Below are 23,911 nucleotides of genomic sequence, written 5' to 3'. Positions count from 1 at the left end.
AAAGCAAGAATGACGAGCTTTTCCCACAAAATAAAAAAACTGGATTTTATAAATAAACTAAATATTATTATACCCTCCACACTGTAGCTGAATTTCCGGTTGTGGGATCATTCCAGTCCACCAGCTCAGCGATTTTTCCTAGCAATTTTTCTGGGAGGTGTGGGGAGGTAGGGGGTGAGGGGGTGGGATGTCCTCCAGTGGTGGCACTGCACACTAGCTCAGTCGATCACTGTATGTCAAGGTGAGCAAACACATGAAAATCTTCCAACAAGACAACACCTGCAATCTTCATCTGCGTAATTACGCAAGTAAGGCATGTAGTTGTTGGAGAAGATAATGCTTGCACCTTCCAGTCCAATAGCTCAGCACAGACAGACAGACAGAGCGTTTTCCGCCAGTTTCCAGATAGGGAGGGGAGGAGGATGAGGAGGGGAGAGACTAAGCCTTTCCTGCCAATTTCCGACCAGGTAGCACTCAAATAAAGAAAATAAACTACCCTATCTCTTTCGTTTCCAGCAGCTCTGCACAGACTGAGTCTTTTGCCTGCCAATTTTCTAACAAGGGAGAGGTAATTAATTCATCAATTTAATGAATTAGTCAATTAACATCGAATGTGTGCTTGTATTGGCGATGGAGATTTCCTAGACAGTTGGGGGAGGTGGAAGCGGAGGGGTGAAGCATTTCACAGGACAGATTATCCCCAGGGAGGTCATAAATCAACACCCAGCGAGTCATTAATCAATCAGCATACCAACAGGTTTGCCCTGAATGTATGTGCCTTGCATGAACAAAATGCACCAGCACTGCCATTACCCTACTACTCACCTCAATATGCTTGAGAGACATCTAATCTATATCCAACTTTTCTTGGAGTGTCTTGCAGGATTGCAGACATAAGATTTGTGACGGCTGCACAAATGTGATGGGGCAGGTCTGGTAGATCATGCAGCTGGTGTCTCTAAATTTTTGATAAACCCTTACAGAAAAAAGTGGCATAATGTTTCAACTACTTCTTCCAATCCAGTGATCTGGGAACTCATGATCCAAGAAATCTCTTGCAATGTTCGCAAAATGGCGTGATGCATCATCTTGTTGGAAAATAATGTCACGAGGAAGTTGTCGCAGAGCATACATGTCTACATATGTTGTTGCATTTAATTATAAGCTCCATGAAGAAGAATGGGCCTATAACCTTGTCCTTCAACTATCCGCACACATTCACTTTCACAGAGTCATGTTCACAGCGAATCACTAGGTGGTGTGGGAGAGGGAGTGGATTCAGTTTCCCCTATGTGGTAATTGGCGTGTTTACAGTGCTGGAAGTGTACAATGTAGCCTCGTCAGAGAAACAGATGAAATGATGAATGTCTCACTTTGCCTCATTTCCATCCATTTGTGCCAGTATTGTCTTAGCAAATGCCTACCGCTGCAGTCAGTCCTCAGGCTTCATTTTGCAACGAAGCTGCAGTTACTACACCTATGGGTGCAACCTTTTGTGGACAACATCGAGTGTTGTCGAACGAGGTAACTTTAACTGCCTACTTGTTTATTAGGCCGACTCTGCCGGAAGAACATGCAGATTAATTCAACTGTAGCCTCTGCAACTGTGCGCTTGGTGTGGAGGCCAACATCGAAAGCAGACTCCCAGGTTCCCCTAGCCGCTTCCCATTTCTTGATTGTTATGTTAAGTGGGAACATCGTCGGTTGGATGGAGCCCGTACGCCGAAAACGACGGTTTTCCAGTGTAACAAACTTTATCTTCGCCGGAGAAAGCACGCAAAACATGGTTCTGCTGTGGAATCCACATGGCTACTGATGTGCGCGTACTTGAACAAAGCAGTTACGTGCATTCGGATGTGGTACCAACAACCGCAAACAAACACAGAAAACATTTTGAGTTACCATACCGCCACTAAATTCTCAACTATGTCACAATTTATTAAATTTCATATTATTGTATGTTTAAATTGGACATCTTGTATCATACTCTATTTACTGAATCATAAATTTTATTCCATTGAAACAGAATCATTGTACCAGTGAACAGCCCGATGCTTAATTTCGAACTCATCTATTCATTTCTGAATGGGCGCTTACATCTTCATCTATGGAAATACCCTGCAACCACTGTGAAGTACGTGGCAGAGCGTATTTCTCCTTGTACCACGTACTATGGTTCCTTCCCATTCCATTTGCATATTCACCGTGGGAAGATTGACTGGTTAAATGTTTTTCTGCTTACTTAGTCTTACCATGACTTCACAATACCTATCGCAGCAACATGTACGAGGCAGCAGTATTTTCCTTCTTAACACTGGTTTTAAAAATATTGTTAAGCACGCTTTAGTGGGATAGCTTCTGTCAGTGCAAGCTTTTAGGCATTTCCATGTGACTCAGCATTGCATCAATAAATGAACAAATTAATGTAGACTATTACACACTCCAACTGAACAGGGCTTTTTTGTGAATAAAACTGCCTTTTCTTGCTGCACTGTAGTTTATTTCTCCCAGACGTTTCTCGCCCTTTCTTTTAGTTTTTTACTCTAATGCATCTTCAATGGGAGCTAGAACGATACTTTAGATGTGTTTAGATTGTCAAACAGTTCACGTTGTGTTTGTTAGGTAAATAAGTAACTAGTTACAGTTTGTTGGCATCTGCATTTCCTCTCCTCTGTCCTGGACGTCGCACTACCACTTCATTTCCAAAGCATAAGCACATTTTTAATTTCCGAACTTTTTATTCACAATGTCCGCCATGTTTATCTTCATTTTTGTGGTGCACTATTACTCTGGTGAACAACATGCAGTTTGGTTATCTCAAAGTATGTCTGCAACTAGGACTAACCTACAAGCTTCCTATATTGTTCTTTTTTTTTCATTTCGTATCTTATTGTAATACATGATGATACACAGTATCTATGGTAGATATGAACACCGATTTGTCAGGATGACTATATGCCTGGTAATCATGATCACAATACCACGCCCTCCCTTCTCCCCCCAAAAAAGAAGAAAGTATTCGATTTTCAGTAAGCTCGATCACAATTGAAAAATGTGCATGGAATCAGCCTCTTGCAACCATAATACCAACCACGTTGATAATGGGAAACCTTCCAGTAATTGTGTATGTCCCGCCAATAGTCAGGCTTCTCTTTACCATCCAACTGTTTACTGAATAAACAAGCATCAACTAACGAAATAAAACAAGAGCAGACTCAAGCTGTTTATATCCCAACATTTCGGTGAAGCTGGCAGTGTGATATAACACTGCATTCAGGAGACAAACTTCATGGGACACTCCCTAATACCGTGTCGGACCTCCTTTTGCTCGGAGTACTGCTGCAACTAGACGTGACATGATCTCATCAAGTTGTTGGAAGTACTCTGCAGAAATACGGAGCGATGCTGCCTCTAAGCCATCCATAATAGCGAAAGTGTTGCTGGTGCAGGGTTCTGTGCACGAACTGACCTGTCGATTGTGTTTCATACATTTTCGATGGCTGGCCAAATCGTTTGCTTGAACTGTCTAGAATGTTCATCAAACCAATAATGACCAAGGAAAACAGTGACCAACATCCCAAGCTGTATAACATTTTGTCCTTCCGTTGAATTTGGCATTGTGTAAGACAGCTTATTCTGATTCAAGAATATAGATGGATATGCCAACTCATCTAGTATATTTGCTTATGTTAGTTATGGTATTTTGGAAAACAAGTGACACTTTCATGCTACCATGTGGGTTCATAGTTTTCAATATTGTGAGTAGTTCACCAATGAACAATCTGCTATTGACTATCTGCTATTTCAGATACCACAGTCACTTTCATCAAATCTGTGTAGCAGGACTATTATTACTGCCTCTTGTGTAAGAATCTACCAAATTTAAATAAAATTTATAAACAGTAATTACAACAAGAGAATAACGCATCAACTATTTCAGAATACTGAGGTGACCACAGTAACTGAAGAGCCCACAGTAAATGAGGAATGTAGTGAAGATGAAAACAGTAACGTAAGTGCATAAACAGTGTTCTCATGTATGTCAATCGCAGCTCATTAGCCATAAAGCTTGCTTGACGAAAAGAACGTAACATTTTGATTATATTGTGTATATTTGTTGCAACAAAATATTACTTCACTTTCATACAAGTCATTTACATTAACATTATTTTACAAAGACATCTTTAAACAGGCTACTGTAATTACTTAACCACTTTAATATTAGATATCGTAATATATATGCTGGTGAGTCAAATGAAAACCTTAAATATTTTTAAAAATATTATTTATTGTGCAGAAATGGTACAAAGCTGTATCACTTTTCAACATAATCCCCCCCCCCCCTTGCTCAATGCAAGTCCTCCAGCACTTACAAAGTGCATAAATTCCTTTAGAAAAAAATTCTTTTGGTAGTCCGCGCAACCACCGCGTGGCGTACCTCTTCATCAGAAGTGGCGTACCTCTTCATCGGAACGGAACTTCTTTCCTCCCACTGCATCTCTGAGTGGTCCAAACATATGGAAATCACTTGGGGCAAGGTCTGGTGAGTATGGTGGATGAGGAAGACAGTCAAAATGCAGGTCTGTGATTGTTGCAACTGTTGTACGGGCAGTGTGGGGCCTTGAATTGTCATGTTGCAAAAGGACACAAGCTAACAGCAATCCACGTCGCTTTGATTTGATTGCAGACCGCAGATGATTTTTTAGGAGATCTGTGTATGATGCACTGGTGACAGTGGTCCCTCTAGACATGTAATGCTTCAAAATGACGCCTTTTTCGTCCCAAAAGAGAGTCAGCATAACCTTCCAAGCTGATGGTTGTGTTCGAAACTTCTTTGGTTTTGTTGATGAGGAATGGCTCCATTCCTTTCTCGCTCTCTTCGTTTCCAGTTGGTGGAAGTGAACCCAGGTTTTGTCCCAGGTAACGATTCTTGCAAGGAAGCCATCACCTTCTCGTTCAAAGTGCCGAAGAAGTTCTTCACAAGCATCAACACGTCATTCTCTCATTCTGACGTCAGCTGCCGTGGCACTCATCTTGCAGACACTTTGTGAAACTGGAGCACAGCATGAACAGTGTGGCGTACTGACCCATGACTAATCTGTAAGCATGCTGCAATATCATTCAGTGCCAATCGGCGGTTTTCCTTCACTATGGCTTCAACTTCTGCAATGTTCTGTGGAGTCACAGCTCATTGCGCCTGACCTGGACGAGGAGCATCTTCCATTGAAGTCAGACCATTTGCGAACTTCCTACTCCATTCGTAAACTTGCTGCTGTGACAAACATGCATCACCATACTGAACCTTCATTTGTCGATGAATTTTAATAGGTTTTACACCTTCACTACGCAAAAAACGAATAACAGAATGCTGTTCTTCCCCGGTGCAAGTCGAAAGTGGGGCGGCCATCTTTATACTGGGACTGCGATGGAATGTGTGCATTTGCACTATGCTGCCATCTACAGGCCATTCTGCGCGCTGTTTGTAGTTCGTTTACCAACGTACAGGATAACGGCGCGAAGTTTTGATTTGTTATTACAAATTTAAGGTGTTCATTTGACTCACTCTAGTATGTAGCACAATACTGTATCAGTTTTCTATTTCCAGTACTCCCAAGACATACTGTGGAATGTGCAGAGGGGAGTACACCTGTGTTAACATCTCAGAGATCACCACATTCATCTCTGAGTGAGCCTTATGCTTCAGCAAGCAAGAGGCATAGCAGGGAGAATTGGCCACCTCAACATTGTCTATTTTAAGAGACGTTCAAGTGTCACTTAGTGGCAGCAATGAAGATGATAAGTTCGGACAGTATGCTGCTGCTGAATTGAAAAAAATTAAAAATCCAGCAATTAAGGATGAAGTAAAATTGAATGTGATGAAATCTATCATGGATGGGATTCATAAAGAAATCAGTAACTGATTTTAAAGTTACGAGATTGGCTTTCATTAATGAGTTATTTTCAAATAAAAGATTGTGTTTTGTAAATTATTACTGTTAAACTTTGTACTTCTTAACAGCTTCCCACTGCCATGAAACATAACCTGATGAACTAAAGAATTCACAAAATTTTTCGCGCACTTCCCTGGCGCACAGTGACGTGTGATTTCCACTCTGCCGGGATATGCTTGAGAGAGATTTCTCTGCTCGCCAAGAACCATTGTTTATGGCGCACAAGTCTGTGTTTTCTGTATCAGCATCTGTCAGATATGTGCTGTCAGCCTCTTCAATCAAGTAGTTGTGCAGTATGCACAAAGTCTGAACAATTAATTCCACTTTCTCAACAGGTAGTCGAATTGTACTGAGAAGAACTCTAAAGCGGTTGGCTAGAATTCCGAAAGCGTTTTCCACTACTCGCTTCCCTCTTGACAGTCTGTAATTAAAAATCTGGTTGGGCTTTTGGTGCTGGCAGTCTCTATAGGGTTTCATGATATGTGGCTTCAGGGGAAAGGCATCATCAGCAAGTACCACATACGGCACTTCAATGTTCGTGCCAGGAAGTGATTTTTGCTGTGGTATCTTCAACCAGTTTTCCTGGAGACCATTGCTGATCAGGCTGCTCGCATATACCCCACCATCACACACACTCCCGCTGCACCCAATGTCGATTAAAAAGAATCGGTACCTAGCGTCCACAATAGCTAGTAAAACAATGCTGTGGAATTTTTTATAATTGAAGTATGCTGATCCAGCAGTTCGTGGTTGGGCAAATGCTATGTGTTTCCCGTCCATTGCACCTGAAAATAAAAGTAAGTAGTTTTATATAGCAGTGCATAGACTTGCAGTGTGGGAGCCTAAAGCTGATTTGGGTGTATTTCATTAAAAGAATTTTAAATACATTTTATTATTTTCAGATTTTCTCCACATTATGTAACTTAATTTTGTGGCTTACCAATGCAGTTTGGAAACTGCCACAGCTCATCAAATTCTTTGGCAATTTTCTCCCACTCTTCTTCTGTTGCTGGTGCCTGTAACGTTATATACTTAATTACCGCCTGAGTGGTATATACATATATTCAAAAAAATAACACAAGTGCACCTTTAAGTACTGGTCCTTTAAAGTGTTGCAAATTGCAGTGCACACATCCACAACAGCTTTTGAAATGGTGGGCTGTGCTATTCTGTGGCTAAAGGCCAGACTCTTAAAAGATTCTCCAGTCGCCAGGAACCGTTATGTTACAACCAGCCTGCAACATAACAGGGCATCAACTGGTATTTTATCAGTGATCTTGGCTGGTATGAACACAAAACATATAAATATTTAATTCTTACTTTCGAGAAGGTGAGATAGCCTCCCTCATCACTGTGTCACACTTTCTGATTCTATTTTCTATCATAGACAGCAGCTTCTTGAAACAAGCCATGTCCATCCTTACGAAGTTCCGAAATTCTTGTGGATCTTCGGGCCTCGGTTCTTTCATTAACAGTGAATATACTCCCCTATCTTCGTCCGTTCTTTCCAGCCACGGTCGAACCCAACAACGTCTGGCTTTTCGTTTTCGTCGCCGTTCTGCCCTAATCCAAAGATTTACTGTCACTGCCAGGGTAGTCGCTCCAAAAACAAGGGGGTCCTCCATGTGCAATAAGCTGTATAAATGTAAATTTCGATATACATATATCTGTGTGTAACCAAGTGTCATAATATAAAACTGTTGAGTCTGCAATTCAGAACAGTACTAAACTACGTAAGTGAAAAAGAATTACTTAATAAATAAAGATAAAAATAATTTGTTACTAAATAGGAACGCAAAGTTTTAAAAATGGCTGCACGTTCAGAGACCATTTCTAGGTTACAATTGAAACAAATGAGCCCTCGGTCATTATTTTTAGGCTTAATTAACCTGGTTTCGACACTGATAGGAGTGCCTTCATCAGAATTACAAACTACTAAAGTGGCCTATAACATAGTCACAGACTTATAGGGTACGGTAAGACATTTTTATATAAGGAGTGTTAACTACTGAATAACAGTAACAGACAAAGGCAGTACTTACATGTGGCATATAAAGTAATTAACACACCAAAAGGGCTTTAGCCACAAAATATTTAAGATGGAATGAGTGAAGGCGTACCTGTACGGCCACAGAATGCAACGGACTGAGGTGCCCGCATTAACAAATGCGGCCAGGTGAACAATTGCATTGCACCAAGTGTGCCATCTAGTAGCCGTGCGATCTAGTAGCCGTAGGCACAATTAGGCTACTTCACATTCAAGTGTAGGCAGATAAAATTATAATGAATAATGTTCAGTACATAATGAAAATCAACATTGTTTGACAGCGGTAGACAATGTAACATTTTGTCTGCATCAGAACTTAGAAGTACAATATAAAGCATAAAAATGTCATTATGAAAAATACAGAGAGGGCTGAATGACAGCTTGTAGAAAGCAATACAAACTTGAAATACAGCCAAAAAACCATTTAATAATTAAAAGTTATGAGATTGACTTAGATGAAAAAGAACATTTCGGCAAACTGCACAAGGAGACCAGAAGTCTAATGTCAAGTAACGACTTCATACCGTTGAAGAAATTTTTATTACGTAGCTGCAGCTGTTCATTGAGAATGAGGGTATCACTCCGAGAAAGATGTTTAAAAATCTCTAATTCTTCCAGAATATCTAATCTACGCCCTTTCTTTTGTAGCTATCGCAAATAGCTTTAGGCGCGTTACCTGTAATAAGAAGATGGTCGGCACAGGACGAATTTGGGGGGCTAGTGCCATTTTTTCTTAACAGGTGTTCTTTATATGTGGTTGTAAAGGCATGTCCTGTTTGACCTATGTAGTAAGAAGAACAGGTGTCGCAAACAATTTTGTAAATGCCAGAATTTTCTAAAGTGGAACGAATAGATTGTAAATTATGAATGAAGTTTTTTTTTATAGTTATTGGTAGAAAAAGCAACGTTGCAGTCGTATTTATTTCGAAGAAGGCGTTGGATCTGATAGGAGAGGGGCCCCAGGAAAGGAAGAGAGAAACAATTTTTTGGGTTGGACTCAATAATAGAGGTGCCGAGTGTAGTAACTCTTTTAGTAGTTTTCTTTTTAAGGAGGTTATCTACTATGTTAAGTTTACACTCGTTATTACCTGCTATCGTTTTGGGTACATTGATTTCGTCCTTGAACTTTTCTTTCAAAAGTGGATTGGAAGTAGCTCGGTGAATAGCAGTCAAAGAAGGCTTTTTTATGAGACTGGATGAGTGGAAGATGCAAGTACGATCTGGTCAGTATATGTTACTTTACGAAAAATATTGAAAGAGATTTTATCATCTTCTATGATAAGGGGATAGATTAGATATTCTGGAAGAATAGCAGATTTTTAAACATCTTTCTCGGAGTGATACCCTCATTCTCAATGAACAGCTGCAGCTACGTAATAAAAATTTCTTCAACGGTATAAAGCCGTTACTTGACATTTGACTTCGGGTCTTCTTGTCCAGTTTGCCGAAATGTTCTTTTCCTTCTAAGTCAATCTCATAACTTTTAATTATTAAATGGTTTTTTGGCTGTATTTCAAGTTTATATTGCTAAGCTGTCATTCAGCCCTCTCTGTATTTTTCATAATGACGTTTTTATGCTTTATATTGTACTTCTAAGTTCTGATGCAGACAAAATGTTACATTGTCTACCGCTATATGTACTGAACATTATTAATTATAATTTTATCTGCCTGCACTAGAATGTGAAGTAGCCTAATTGTGCCTACGGCTACTAGATGGCACGTTCGGTGCAATGCTATATTCTCCTCAGTCCGTTGCATCCTGTGGCTGTACAGGTACGAGCAGCTCATAGTGGCTCGCCTTCACTTATTCTGTCTTAAATGTTTTGTGACTAAAGCCCTTTTGGTGTGTTGATTACTTTATATGTGACATGTAAGTACTGTCTTTATCTGTTACTGATATTCAGTACTTACACTCCTTATATAATAATGTCTTACCGCACCCTAAAACTCTGACGATGTTATAGGCCACTTTAGTAGTTTATACTTCTGATGAATTCACGCCTAGTAGTGTCGAAACCTGGTTGATTTAGTCTAAAAATCGTGACCGAGGGCTCATTTGTTTCAATTGTTAAATAGGAACCTTGAGTTCCTTGAGCTTACAGACATAATTTGAACATACATTCCAATATATCATACAGTCCCCCTCAAGATGAGTGCAGTAGAACGAATGAATTTACAAGGCATCAGACAGTTCTATTTTCTTTTCGCGCATTATGACTGTCTGCTGCGGATGCATGGTAGGTTTATCTCACGTGGATGGTGTAATAGGTCGGAGTGAACTAGTCTGTAGTTACAGGTACGCAAGCTCGGGGCGCTGGTGCATAAGTGTACAGTTTAAGCGCATCGTGTAATAGGGGCTTCACAATGCACGGGTGACGGTAGGCGACACTTGTGTGCTCTGTAGCAACCACTAAAGAACATCAAGTATACACACAGACCGCCAGGAGGTGCACAGAGAGCTATAGCAAGAGGTCACTGGTCGCACCACAAAACTGTGCCTCCATCCGTTCACGAGTTACTGGGAGGCAACACGTCTCTTCCTAAAGATGGACTTTTTAAGCCAACCCAGGGACCACTGCGGACAGTTACTGTCGATGAGGGCTGCCCGAGTCGTGTGTCGACTGCTTACAGCCAATCACTTACGCTCTCGTCGATATGCGATCAGAGAAGTCAGCATCTCGGAGAGAGGTTAGGCTTCGTTGCAGGCAACAGTTCTTGGAGTATTAGTTTTTCCCGTTTTAGTTCTGGCTCCCGAGAGTTAGTTTGGAGTCTTTACATCAGAACTGTATTTAGATGGAACCGCAGAAGAGATGGAGTTAATTTCTTGCTATCCCTATTGTAACCACCGATTTTTTGCATGGTAATAAAGAAACTGTTTGTAACATCTACTGGGGCTCTCCTCAATTAGTAAAAAAGGTAGATTTTTCAATAATAAATCCTACTCCTATAATACCATTTTCTGCTTCTGTTGATACTATCCTATATTGCACGAGTAGAAACCCATATCTTCCTTCCATTTCACTTCACTGAGCCCCAAGATATATAGTTTTAGCCTTTGGATTTCCTTTTTTAGCTTTTCTTGCTTCCCTGCCACATTCAAACTTGTGACATTTCATGCACCAATTCGAATAATGTTACCATTTTGTCTGTTATTTAATCTTTTCTCATAGTTATCTACCGTTTGGCAGTCCCCTCCCAGAGATCCGAATGGGAGACTAATCCGGAAACTTTTGTCAATGGAGAGGTCATTGTCTTTCTTCAGTTACGAGCTTTATGCCCAGTGGATACAAACAAAGTGCCTTTACTATAGTGGTTTTCATTACCTTCTGCATCCCCATGCGGCTGATCAATGCTGATTCATTCCCCTCTTAGGGACAGTTTCCTAACCCAAGGGAAACAGGTTGCCCTGAAACACTGTCGATTGCTGTGTCCCATTTGACAGGGTCGCATTGGCAGAACAAGCATGAACTGATTTGTGTGTGTGTTTTTTTCCTAATTTGGAAGAAGGACTTCGTCTGAAAGCTTAAATATTTCTAGCGTCCTTTTCAATGCTTTTCATAAACTTTAATGGCCAAGATAGCAATATAATCAACTAACAGCTACATGATAACTGCTTTCAGTTGATTAGCAATCATCCTCAGATAATGCTTACACTGTAATTGGTACATAAATATAACCACCAGAACATCATTATGAAGCATAACTTGTGAATATGTATTTATATTCCCAATTTAATTTTTTATTGCCACTGCTTTCTGAAATAGAACATAAGGATGCACAGCGTAACACCTCTAAAACAAAATACCAGTTATAACATTAACTACACTACCTGATCAAACGTATGTATATGGATAACCTTATGTAATGTGGAACTGACCACTACATCTCACGAGAGGTGGAATCACTGGTACAGAAGCAGGCAGAGAGTATTGTGTTGCCAGTAGGGAAGCAGTAATAATGGAACAGGTTGGTCAGGAGAGCTCAGAGACTTCGAACGTCGACTATTCAACTCTTCTAAACTGCCCAAGTTGATTGTTGGTGATGTGACAGTGAATTGGAAACGTGAAGGAACAACTACAGATAAACCAAGACCAGGTAGACCTCATTTACTGACAGACAGAGACTTTCGAGCACCGAGGAAAAATTTGCGCGGAGCAGCAGAAGGAACACACCTGAGGAGTTCCAAAGTACTAGAAGCAGTCCAGTTAGGACAAAGACTGTGTGCAGGTAGTTACAGTGGTCAAGCTGCTCCTCGTAAGCCACACATTTATGGAGTCAGTGCTGAGTGGTGATTGAGGTGGAGTAAAGACCGACGCCACTGGCAGTGGGTGACAGGAAAAGAATAATTTGGTATGATGAATTACACTACACCCTAAGGCAATTTGATGGATGGGTTTGGGTTTGAAGAATGCCTGGAGCACATTATCTACCACCATTTGTATTTTCCGTGATTAGGATACGGTCTCCTTATTGCGCTTGAGAAAAGGACGTGAAACGTGTTTTACAGCGTTGTGTACTGTGTACAGTTCAGAGGCAGTGAATGTATCAGCATGACAATGCACCTTGTCATAAAAGAGCATCTGTGAGGCAATGGTTCCTGGACAACAACATTCCTGATATTGACTGGCCTATCCAGAGTCCCAACCTAAACCCAACGGAGCACCTTCGAGATGTCTCAGAATGCTTGCTGACTTCACTCCAGACCCCAGTGTCCAACATCACTACCTCCTCTGGTTTTGGCTCTCAAGGAAGAATGGGCAGCCATTTCTCCACAGACATTCAGATAGCTCACTGAATGTCCCTAGCTGAGATGAAGACATCATAAAGGTGAAGAAGGGTGAACACGTCACATATTAATGGCCACTGGTAGGTGAGTGGGTACTGTCATCACAGGTAGTGTACATCGAGTGCTGTATGGAAGTAATCTCCATCTTCAAGTAGCATGCGAAGTAGCAGTGTCAGGGGAGGAGGGGGAAGAGGAACAGTTCCTACACACAGCAGGTCACGGTTCTTTTTTTTCGACCATCACTGTTCTAAATGACCACGGCAACTGCAACTGAAAAATCATACCAAATGTGAAACTCATTCTCAAACATGGTTTCCGTGATAAATAATCTCACAGGTGTGGACACTTGTCACAAAATTTTTGTTGCATGTGGACTAAACCATGGAGGGCAGAAGTCAGGTCTGATTCAATGGTGTCAATTTGTTTAAGAGTTGAAGAACAAACATCTGTGAACACAGAAGCGGCATTATGTCTGACATCAGCAACAAACTGCTGCACAAAACTGATGAAAAAATTTTGCATTCCAAAATATCTTAACTGATGAAAAACTCTATAGAGATTTATTTGAGTGTTTTGAAAGAGACTGTGACAAGAGATTAGGTTTACCCCAAGTTCTGCTGTCACTGGGTACTAAAACATCTTCCTGAGAACAACAAAACTAAGCGGATGACTGTTCTCTGGACTTTGTCTTTCGTTATGTTTTGGAAGAAAAAGACCTACTAAAATAAATTATGGCTGGTGACAAGATGGATTTTCTATGCTAACACAGAGCTAAAACTGCAGTCAATGGTGTGGAACTCTTACTGCTAAATCAAACAAAGCAAAATTGCATAATAAGTACTATCAGCCATAAAGTTTGGTTGTTATTTTTTCGGATGCTGAAGGAATCTTGGTTTGAATTTTGTATAATGTGAAAGGACACTTTATGATGAAATCTACAATAAGACATTGAGGGCAGACTATATACATCAGCTGATCTTAGATTAGTGCTGAAAATTCGTTCTATTCAAACTGAACTCTGATATCTGTGTAGCATAAACAGCAGTCTCACATTATATCGCCATGAACTCTGACAACTTTGACTGGTGAAATTTCGTAATTCAGGTCCTATATCTCTAGGGGTAGTGTCTTTGATTCATAATCAAAATGTCTTCGGTCCCGGGTTCGATCCCCGCCACTCCCTAAATTTTGATAAATAATCAGCATTGGCGGCCGAATACTTCCGGCATAAGAAATCAGCCTCATTCTGCCAACGGCCTTGTCAAAGAGGGCGGAGGAGCAGATAGAGGTTCAGGGCACTCTCTTGTCCTAGGGGTGGGAAATTGCCCCTGAAGGCGGAAGAATCAGCAATGATCAACGGCATGAGGATGCAGAAGGCAATGGAAACCACTGCATTAAAGACACGTAATGTTTATCCACAGGACATGCAGCCTGTAATTGAAGAAGTGTCATGATGATCTCTCCATTGCCAAAAGATTCCGGAATAGTCCCCCATTCGGATCTCCGGGAGGAGACTGCCAAGGGGGAGGTTACCATGAGAAAAAGATTGAATAATCAACGAAAGGATAATGTTCTACGAGTCGGGGCGTGGAATGTCAGAAGCTTGAACGTGGTAGGGAAACTAGAAAATCTGAAAAGGGAAATGCAAAGGCTCAATCTAGATATAGTAGGGGTCAGTGAAATGAAGTGGAAGGAAGACAAGGATTTCTGGTCAGATGAGTATCGGGTAATATCAACAGCAGCAGAAAATGGTATAACAGGTGTAGGATTCGTTATGAATGAGGGTGTGTTACTGTGAACAGTTCAGTGACCGGGTTGTTCTAATCAGAATCGACAGCAGACCAACACCGACAACGATAGTTCAGGTATACATGCCGACGTCGCAAGCTGAAGATGAACAGATAGAGAAAGTGTATGAGGATATTGAAAGGGTAATGCAGTATGTAAAGGGGGACGAAAATCTAATAGTCATGGGCGACTGGAATGCAGTTGTAGGGGAAGGAGTAGAAGAAAAGGTTACAGGAGAATATGGGCTTGGGACAAGGAATGAAAGAGGAGAAAGACTAATTGAGTTCTGCAACAAGTTTCAGCTAGTAATAGCGAATACCCTGTTCAAGAATCACAAGAGGAGGAGGTATACTTGGAAAAGGCCGGGAGATACGGGAAGATTTCAATTACATTACATCATGGTCAGACAGAGATTCCGAAATCAGATACTGGACTGTAAGGTGTACCCAGGAGCAGATATAGACTCAGATCACAGTATAGTAGTGATGAAGAGTAGGGTGAAGTTCAAGACATTAGTCAGGAAGAATCAATACGCAAAGAAGTGGGATACGTAAGTACTAAGGAATGACGAGATACGTTTGAAGTTCTCTAATGCTATAGGTACAGCAATAAGGAATAGCGCAGTAGGCAGTACAGTTGAAGAGGAATGGACATCTCTAAAAAGGGCCATCACAGAAGTTGGGGAGGAAAACATAGGTACAAAGAAGGTAGCTGCGAAGAAACCATGGGTAACAGAAGAAATACTTCAGTTGATTGATGAAAGGAGGAAGTACAAACATGTTCCGGGAAAATCAGGAATACAGGAATACAAGTCGCTGAGGAATGAAATAAATAGGAAGTGCAGGGAAGCTAAGACGAAATGGCTGCAGGAAAAATGTGAAGACATCGAAAAAGATATGATTGTCGGAAGGACAGACTCAGCATACAGCAAAGTCAAAACAACCTTTGGTGACATTAAAAGCAACGGTGGTAACATTAAGAGTGCAACGGGAATTCCACTGTTAAATGCAGAGGAGAGAGCAGATAGGTGGAAAGAATACATTGAAAGCCTCTGTGAGGGTGAAGATTTGTCTGATGTGATAGAAGAAGAAATAGGAGTCGTTTTACAAGAGATAGGGGATCCAGTATTAGAATCGGAATTTAAAAGAGCTTTGGAGGACTTACGGTCAAATAAGGCAGAAGGGATAGATAACATTCCATCAGAATTTCTAAAATCATTGGGGGAAGTGGCAACAAAACGACTATTCACATTGGTGTGTAGAATATATGAGTCTGGCGACATACCACCTGACTTTCGGAAAAGCATCATCCACACAATTCTGAAGACGGCAAGAGCTGACAAGTGCGAGAATTATCGCACAATCAGCTTAACAGCTCATGCATCGAAGCTGCTTACAAGAATAATACACAGAAGAATGGAAAAGAAAATTGAGAATGCGCTAGGTGACGATCAGTTTGGCTTTAGGAAAAGTAAAGGGACGAGAGAGGCAATTCTGACGTTACGGCTAATAATGAAAGCAAGGCTAAAGAAAAATCAAGACACTTTCATAGGATTTGTCGACCTGCAAAAAGCGTTCAACAATATAAAATGGATTGATGGTCACGGAGTCAATGAAGTTAAGGAATTCTGCTGCCTAGGCAGTAAAATAACCAATGACGGACGGAGCAAGGAGGACATCAAAAGCAGACTCGCTATGGCAAAAAAGGCATTTCTGGCCAAGATAAGTCTACTAATATCAAATACCGGCCTTAATTTGAGGAAGAAATTTCTGAGGATGTACGTCTGGAGTACAGCATTGTATGGTAGTGAAACATGGACTGTGGGAAAACCAGAACAGAAGAGAACCGAAGCATTTGAGATGTGGTGCTATAGACGAATGTTGAAAATTAGGTGGACTGTAAGGTAAGGAATGAGGAGGTTCTATGCAGTTTCGGAGAGGAAAGGAATATGTGGAAAACACTGATAAGGAAAAGGGACAGGATGATAGGACATCTGCTAAGACATGAGGGAATGACTTCCATGGTACTAGAGGGAGCTGTAGAGGGCAAAAACTGTAGAGGAAGACAGAGATTGGAATACGTCAAGCAAATAATTGAGGACGTAGGTTGCAAGTGCTACTCTGAGATGAAGAGGTTAGCACAGGAAAGGAATTCGTGGCGAGCCGCATCAAACCAGTCAGTAGACTGATGTCAAAAAAAAAAAAAAAAAAAAAAAAATCTCCCATGGAGAGATGCTTGATAAGAAATAAGAAGACACAGGTAAACAAAAAGGAGGGTTTATTATGACCACAGTAGAGACATTTAATCACAACAAAGGAAAGCTCTCCTCAATAAAAAATAATACAACTTTTCACACACTAATAGGCATATGCTTGAAACACAGTGAATAAAAGTATTGGGACATGAAGACTATACTATAATCCTTAACAACAGAGGTTGCATGTTCGGTAGAATTGGCCGGCATTTATATCTCAGTATATCACTGGAAAGTCATCGGCCCTCCTGCTGTAGCTTCCAACCGGGCTCTTACTGATGGGCCATTAGGAGCCGATACACGAATTGGCCCCAAGTTCTGGTGGAGCGAACTGCCCGTGTTGACGTGCACCGTCCTATATAGCTGCGGTATGAAGTAATTCGTGCTGATCTAGTTCCACACACGTGACATGGCAGAAGAAATAGGTCCCTGGCACAGAGGAGCTCTGGTCTGCTTATCCTGCCATCTGCACCTTCACTGTGATCGATGCAGTCTGGTGAGGCAACTTCTTGTACATATGCAAACTTGTGATGTTTCAGTGTCTGAGGAGTTTCTGATCCCTTTAGGTGAACGGCAGATACATGGCATCGAGTCTAATTCAAATATAATTTTAAGTTCATAACCTACTGACATTACAAAACACCAGATTTGGTTTTGTACAAATACATGCTAAAATGGATAAATAATAAAGAAGATACCGATAACATAAACAAAATGCAAGTAAATATGTGAAAGTGCCCCTCCCACACCACTGAAGTTTAAAATAATCCTTTTTGATCTGTTGAATTACATCAAGTAACATACCAGCAATGTAAGTAACGAGAGCAGATAATAACTGACCTAATAACATTTTGTAGAAATGACTTAATGTTGTCAGTTTACACACATATTATAAAAAATTAATGGCAGAGTAAGAAAGGCAAATCAAAATTATTTGCAATAAACAGCCAGCAGCTAATAAGGATTGAACATCTCTTACAAAATGCACTCTAGGTTCTCATAGCAGTAATACGTAATTCATATTTAGCATGCGTGTTGACGAACAGAAATAGTAAGCATATGTGAATTACAAAAATGATAATTATCAGTCATCTGTTAAGTAGAAAAGGTTTCAGTGACTTAGTGGTTGTGTGCTGAAGTACGGTGCTAAAGGTCGAATTTATTTTCAACTATCATCCCTATCAGCTCTCACAATATTTGTTGATGTGCAAAATACCAAGTTTCATCATGGTTTGGAGTCCACATTACTGTAGATCCTCATTTATCAGGATTGGGGGCTGTTCCAATGTCTGAGGAAAGTACGGATATACCACCCCCCAAAAGGACAATGTTCAGTTCCTCAATGGTGGTCAAACAAATCTGTGTGGTGACAGGTCTAACTAAATAGACAGTGCAAATGTATACTTCTACAGCTCTCTGTGTCTACAGATTTTTTAACATTGAATAACAACGGCTTTAAAACTTGCAAACTATTGCAAGTTTCATCCCACAGAAAGTTACCTAAATCCAAGGTCAACATTCTGCATTATATATGTTTTAATGATTTTCAGCAAACACCTGAAAACCTGTCATCTACAGTTTGTATTTGTAATTCAAATCAGGCTTACCATTTGACAGCCAACAGCAGGTAACTGAGATTTATCAACTGCTGAATGACATATTCTCTCTGGTTTTGGTTATGCAGATAATTATAACACCAGGATATTTTGAAATCACACTTCTGAATCTGCCAAGTGCTGTTTTTCCAACATTCTGAGCTGTCACGGTAAACAGCATCCTATGTTCAGAAGTATCAAGTGCTGAGAATTATGTTGTTTCTTTTCAGTTACTTTACACGTATCGGAGAACTTCATGTGGACAGCTAAGTATTTCAATGTTTCTTGGTAGTGGATAAGTTTCTTGAAGACGTGTGACACATTTCTTTTGCTTATTTCACTCCATCTTTACAGTACAAAACCTCCAATTATAAATCCTGTGTATCTACAATATCGATTAATACCTTCAGCAGAAGTACGAGAATAGTGTCGAAGCCAATTTAGATATGATGCCAAAAGTGTCGCATGCTAATTCAAATAGACACGAAACCTTGCTCAGTCGATGCAAGTTTAGTGTTATACAACATAATGAGCTTGTGAACTGGGCTCTTTTTCTGAACTAAGATCAAAATTTATCTCCAGTCAGTGGAATTTAAACAATTGGCCCCACAGAAACAGAGAAGATCCATTCAAAACAAGCAAAATGATCTTTTGACTATGACAGTCATGAAGCACCACACACTGGCCAGGAAACAAAAGAGTTGTAACATCAATTCAGTTTAAACAAGACCTGATTTTAACACCCACTCAACAATGCAGACTTTGTTCCAAGCAAAATCTATTAAATACTTTAACTCAGATGAATAACTTGAAGAAACTGATGCAGGGAGGCTGCAATCTCTGGTAGCACAATTTAATGCAGAGCGAATTTGTCATCTTGTTACAATGTATGATAAATGGTTAAATCTGAATGGTGACTATGCACAGAAGTGTACAAAGCAGTGGTTTTCAGATTTTTCCAGTAAATTTTGATCAACAGTTCGAATATTTTACTTGTAGTCCAACAGAGGTTACTTTCTGGAAAGATCTTGTATTGTTATATCGTCAAGGTCAGGTGTTGTGCCCGAGTCTCAAGGAACACCTGACGAAGACGTCGAGTCACAGTGTTGAAATATCGTGTTGGGAAGACAGACAACTGGCAGAACATCCAATCTCAAAGAGATGACAACTAATTGCTGGGAAAGTCGAAGACATTACAGTTCTCATATTTATAATACAACTGCAAAAAATTATAATCTGTTTACAAAAGAAATTTTACGAAACTAGTTACAGCAGTGCATTCAAAATTAGCAAGTAATAAACCACTAACCATGAAAAACATGTATAGACGAAAGCCGGTATTACACAAAACACCTAGTGTATACAAGTCAGGTGTACACAGCCTGCCACCTAGTGGCAGAACAAGTGCAGTTATGATTTTAGGAGACAGCTTATCTGAAATGGAGAAACGGGAATCATTCTATTCTGCCGTGGGTCTGTGTGTGCACAGTAGAGGTGCTGTTCATGCAGGTATGCAGAGCACAGCATTTCGAGAGGGCTTTCTGCTCGTTATTGTTTTCACCAGTGGTCAGCAGATGAGATATACGGAGTACGTGGGCTGCTGAGGACACTTTTGGCAACTGCATGAGATTTTCTGCACATTTTTCAGTGAGTAACTTTTGATAAATACAGTAGTAAAACAAATGAAAATTCTCTGTTTTGTAGTACTGTTGTGAAAAGCTGTGTATCTAATGGTAGCTTGTTACTATAAGTTATGGGAATGCTAACTTATTCTCACATTCACAATAAATATTGTTCAATATTTGATTATGAACGTTCATTTTACAAGCGTAGAAAGGCAAAGCAAAGAGACTAGAGAACAACTGCATATAACAACAGTAACTATAGCAACAACAGCAAAAATGCTTATTATTATGCATCATCATTACGTTCATATCGTGGTGAAGTGTACTGTGGTGCCACCAGATCAGCACCCACCCTCTTCTTCTACTTTTGAAACTGGGTACTCCTGGCATGTGAGGGAACACGCAGTTAATGTGTCTGCTAGTCCTTGAGAAAACAGCTGGTGCAAGTGAAGACTGCTCCCAGTCTGAGGTGTCTTCTAGTGGTGCTAAAGGCTCAGCCTCCTCATTGGACTGCCATGCTGTGGTACTCAAATGGGATGTACTCTCCATCTGTATAAGCAAGCAGGCTTGAGTCATACTATTCATACCGTCTCCTGTCTACAATATTTCTCAATCATGGTAGCATGGCTCCCAGCGCGACGACTCTGTGTGGTTCTGAATACGGCAAAAGAAGGGGAGGCTGCACAGTATCAAATCTGAGCCACACGTGTTGCTTTTGTTAAGTCTTCATGTACAAACACCTGCAGGTCTCCATGTCTGATTCGAATGGTGTGCTGAATGGACCTCACTGTGAGACTGAGTTGCTGTTCAAAGAAGTGCATAGCTCCAAAACAGCAGCTTGTGCATGTGCCTGCAAGACCAATTGTCTTGGAACCCCAAACTGTTTGCCGTAGACCATTTCTGCTGGTGATTGTTGAATGTCCTCCTCCACTGACATCCTCAACCCGAGTGGAACCAGTGGTAATGCTTCTGACCATGATGATGAACTGCACATTACGGCCATTTTGAGTGGTGGAATTACTTTACCATTCTATTGCTTTCTGGATGGTAGCTTGAAGTGCGCAGTGGGAGAAGTTCATTGAAATGTTGGCTTACAAATTGTTTCCTGCGATCTTTAATTATGTCTTGTGGTACACCAAACCTGGAGAACCAAGAGTGCAGCAACGCGTTTGTGACCGATTCGGTGCTCATATCGGTATCGTGATGATCTCTGGCCACCTGGTGAAATGACAGATGTTGTTGTTGTTGTTGTTGTTGTTGTCGTGGTCTTCAGTCCTGAGACTGGTTTGATACAGCTCTCCATGCTACTCTATCCTGTGCAAGCTTCATCTCCCAGTACCTACTGCAGCCTACATCCTTCTGAATCTGCTAATCATACAGTAAAGCTGCATGCCCTCGGGAAAAATTATTGCTTTCAGCCATTCGCAGTACCACAACAGCAAGGCCATTTTGGTTAGTGTTACAGGGTCAGATCAGTCAATCATCCAGACTGTTCCCCTGCAACTACTGAAAAGGCTGCTGCCCCTCTTCAGGAACCACACGTTTGTCTGGCCTCTCAACAGATACCCCTCCATTGTGGTTGCACCTACGGTACGGCTATCTGTATCGTTGGGGCACGCAAGCCTCCCCACCAACGGCAAAGTCCATGGTTAATAGGGGGAAGATGATCATTACTAAATAGCTTTGTCCAGCAGAGTACGGTAGTGGCCCTATGATGTCCACATGTAGGGGTGAAATCCTGGCACATGGCGCTGGGAAATGTGCAACAGATGTGGAAACATGCCTCCTGATCTTACGAGGGTCATTCCAAAAGAACTGCACACTATTTTGTTTTAAATCCATCTTTTATTCTACATATTTGAAAGTTTTACAGTGTTTAGATACATTCTTTAGGAATAATATTTTCATTTCCCCACATAATTTGCATCCCTCTCAACTGACTTCCGCCATCTTGGAACCAGCGCTTGCAAACCCACACGGTAAAATTCTACACCAACCTGTTGGAGCCACTGTTTGACAGCATGCACAAGGGAGTCATCATCTTCAAACCTTGTTCCACGGAGAGAGTCTTTCAGTTTCCCAAAGAGATGATAGTCACATGGAGCCAGGTCAGGACTGTAAGGCGGGTGTTTCAGTGTTGTACATCTGAGTTTTGTGATGGCTTCTATGGTTTTTTGACTGACATGTGGCCATGCATTGTCATGCAACAGCAAAACATCCTGCTTTTGCCAATGTGGTCGAACACGACTCAGTCGGGCTCGAAGTTTCTTCAGTGTCGTCACATAGGCATCAGAATTTATGGTGGTTCCACTTGGCACAATGTACACAAGCAAGAGTCCTTTGGAATTGAAAAACACCGTAGCCATAACTTTTCCAGCAGAAGGTGTGGTTTTGAATTTTTTTTTTTCCTCGGGTAAATTTGCATGATGCCACTCTACTGATTGCCTCTTCGTGTCTGGTGAAAAATGATGGAGCCATGTTTCAGTACCTGTCACAATTCTTCCAAGAAATTCATTTCCACCATTCTCATACTGTTACAAAAGTTCACTGCATACCGTTTTTCTTGTTTCTTTGTGAGCCACTGTCAACATTCTGGGAACCCACTTGGCACAAACCTTTTTTAACGCCAACACTTTCAGTATTCTGCAAACATTCCTTCCCCTATCCCAAAGTAGCATGACAAGTCGTTCACTGTGATGTGTCTGTCAGCAGTCACCAATTCGTTAACTCTCTGCACATTGTCTGGAGTGTGTGCAGTACGAGGCTTGCCACTGCGAGGACAATCCTCAATATTGCTGTGCCTGCTTTCATCACGTAACCTGCTCGCCCACCGACTAACTGTACTGTGATCGACAGCAGCATTTCTTTACACCTTTTTCAACCTCTTGTGGATGTTTCCTACTGTCTTATTTTCACAGCACAGGAATTCTATGACAGCTCGTTGCTTCTGACGAACGTCAAGTGTAGCAGCCATCTTGAAGACATGTTGTGACGGCGCCACTCACGGGAACAGGTTGAACTAAGTTTGAAAACAAACAGGAAGGATGTATCTACACACTGTAAAACTTTCACACATGCCAAATGGAAACTGTATTTTTACAAAAATAGTGTGCATTTCTTTTGGAGTGCCCCTCGTATTATGCTGGCACACCATACGCGTACGTGCCCACATGCAACAATCTTTATGGACTTCTGCCCACATGACTTAGCAGAGACTAACTTAGTAGCTGTCACCTGGACTCCTGGACGTGCCGAGTTATGCAGTGTGTTGAAAAATTCCCAACGGTACTGTTCCGGTATGTAGGGTCACTGCTTTCCTCTTGCTATGTCACACCAAATACCATCCAGCACATCCTGGGCTGCCACACACTTGAGCTGCAATGCTATTCACTGCTGTTGTATAAGACTGTGCAAAAAACAAATCCTCCCATTGTTTTAACACTACCTCTACCCAACACATAGAGTTTACGCTGGCACAGTTTTGAAACAGGCAATCTGCAACCAGGTTGTCTTTTCCTGTTATGTCGTGCACATTACTCGAGAGCTGTGCAATGTACTCAACCTGCCTGCATTGACATAGTGAGTTGAGATCATTGTTGTGCTGAAAACTGGCTACCAGCAGCTTGTGATCAGTAAAAACTGCAAAACGTCTCCCTTTGGTGGATCTCCAAAAATGTTTAACTGCAAAATAAATAGTAAGTCTTACGGTCAACTACACTCCATTTTTTTGTTGTCGGGTCAGTTTTTTAGTAAAAACAAAGCAAGTGTCTGCCAGTTGCTGTTTACTTTCTGTTACAATGCCACTCCAATTGTTGTTTGGCCTGCATCTATCATAAGTGTCAGGGGGGCATTCAATGTTAGGA

General features: G+C 41.0%; 1 protein-coding gene across 7 annotated transcripts in view; it reads right to left on the bottom strand.

Moving 5' to 3' along the window:
* LOC124551048 (zinc finger protein 716-like) overlaps nt 1-23,911 on the bottom strand; it is a 293,881-nt gene that overhangs the window by 169,620 nt on the left and 100,350 nt on the right. The window contains exons 6-8 of one of the 7 annotated variants that reach the window (XR_006967760.1): nt 7,272-7,586; nt 7,039-7,186; nt 6,890-6,967 (exon numbers count right to left, since the gene is read on the bottom strand). The exons of 3 other annotated variants lie outside the window; for them this stretch is intronic. Coding sequence is in view for 3 of the 4 variants with exons in the window: in XM_047125914.1 (XP_046981870.1) it covers nt 6,625-6,731 (107 nt within the window). In the remaining variant the exon portion in view is untranslated. Of the gene's footprint in view, nt 1-5,303; nt 6,737-6,889; nt 6,968-7,038; nt 7,187-7,271; nt 7,587-23,911 lie in introns of those variants that run through there. 3 more of the 7 variants (XM_047125914.1, XM_047125917.1, XM_047125915.1) reach the window with 3 other exon arrangements.

Source organism: Schistocerca americana, chromosome 9, assembly GCF_021461395.2.
Source record: "Schistocerca americana isolate TAMUIC-IGC-003095 chromosome 9, iqSchAmer2.1, whole genome shotgun sequence".
NCBI classification, from domain to species: domain Eukaryota; kingdom Metazoa; phylum Arthropoda; class Insecta; order Orthoptera; family Acrididae; genus Schistocerca; species Schistocerca americana.
Note: the sequence above shows the minus strand (reverse complement) of the source record. Positions and strands in the feature narration are given on the sequence as shown.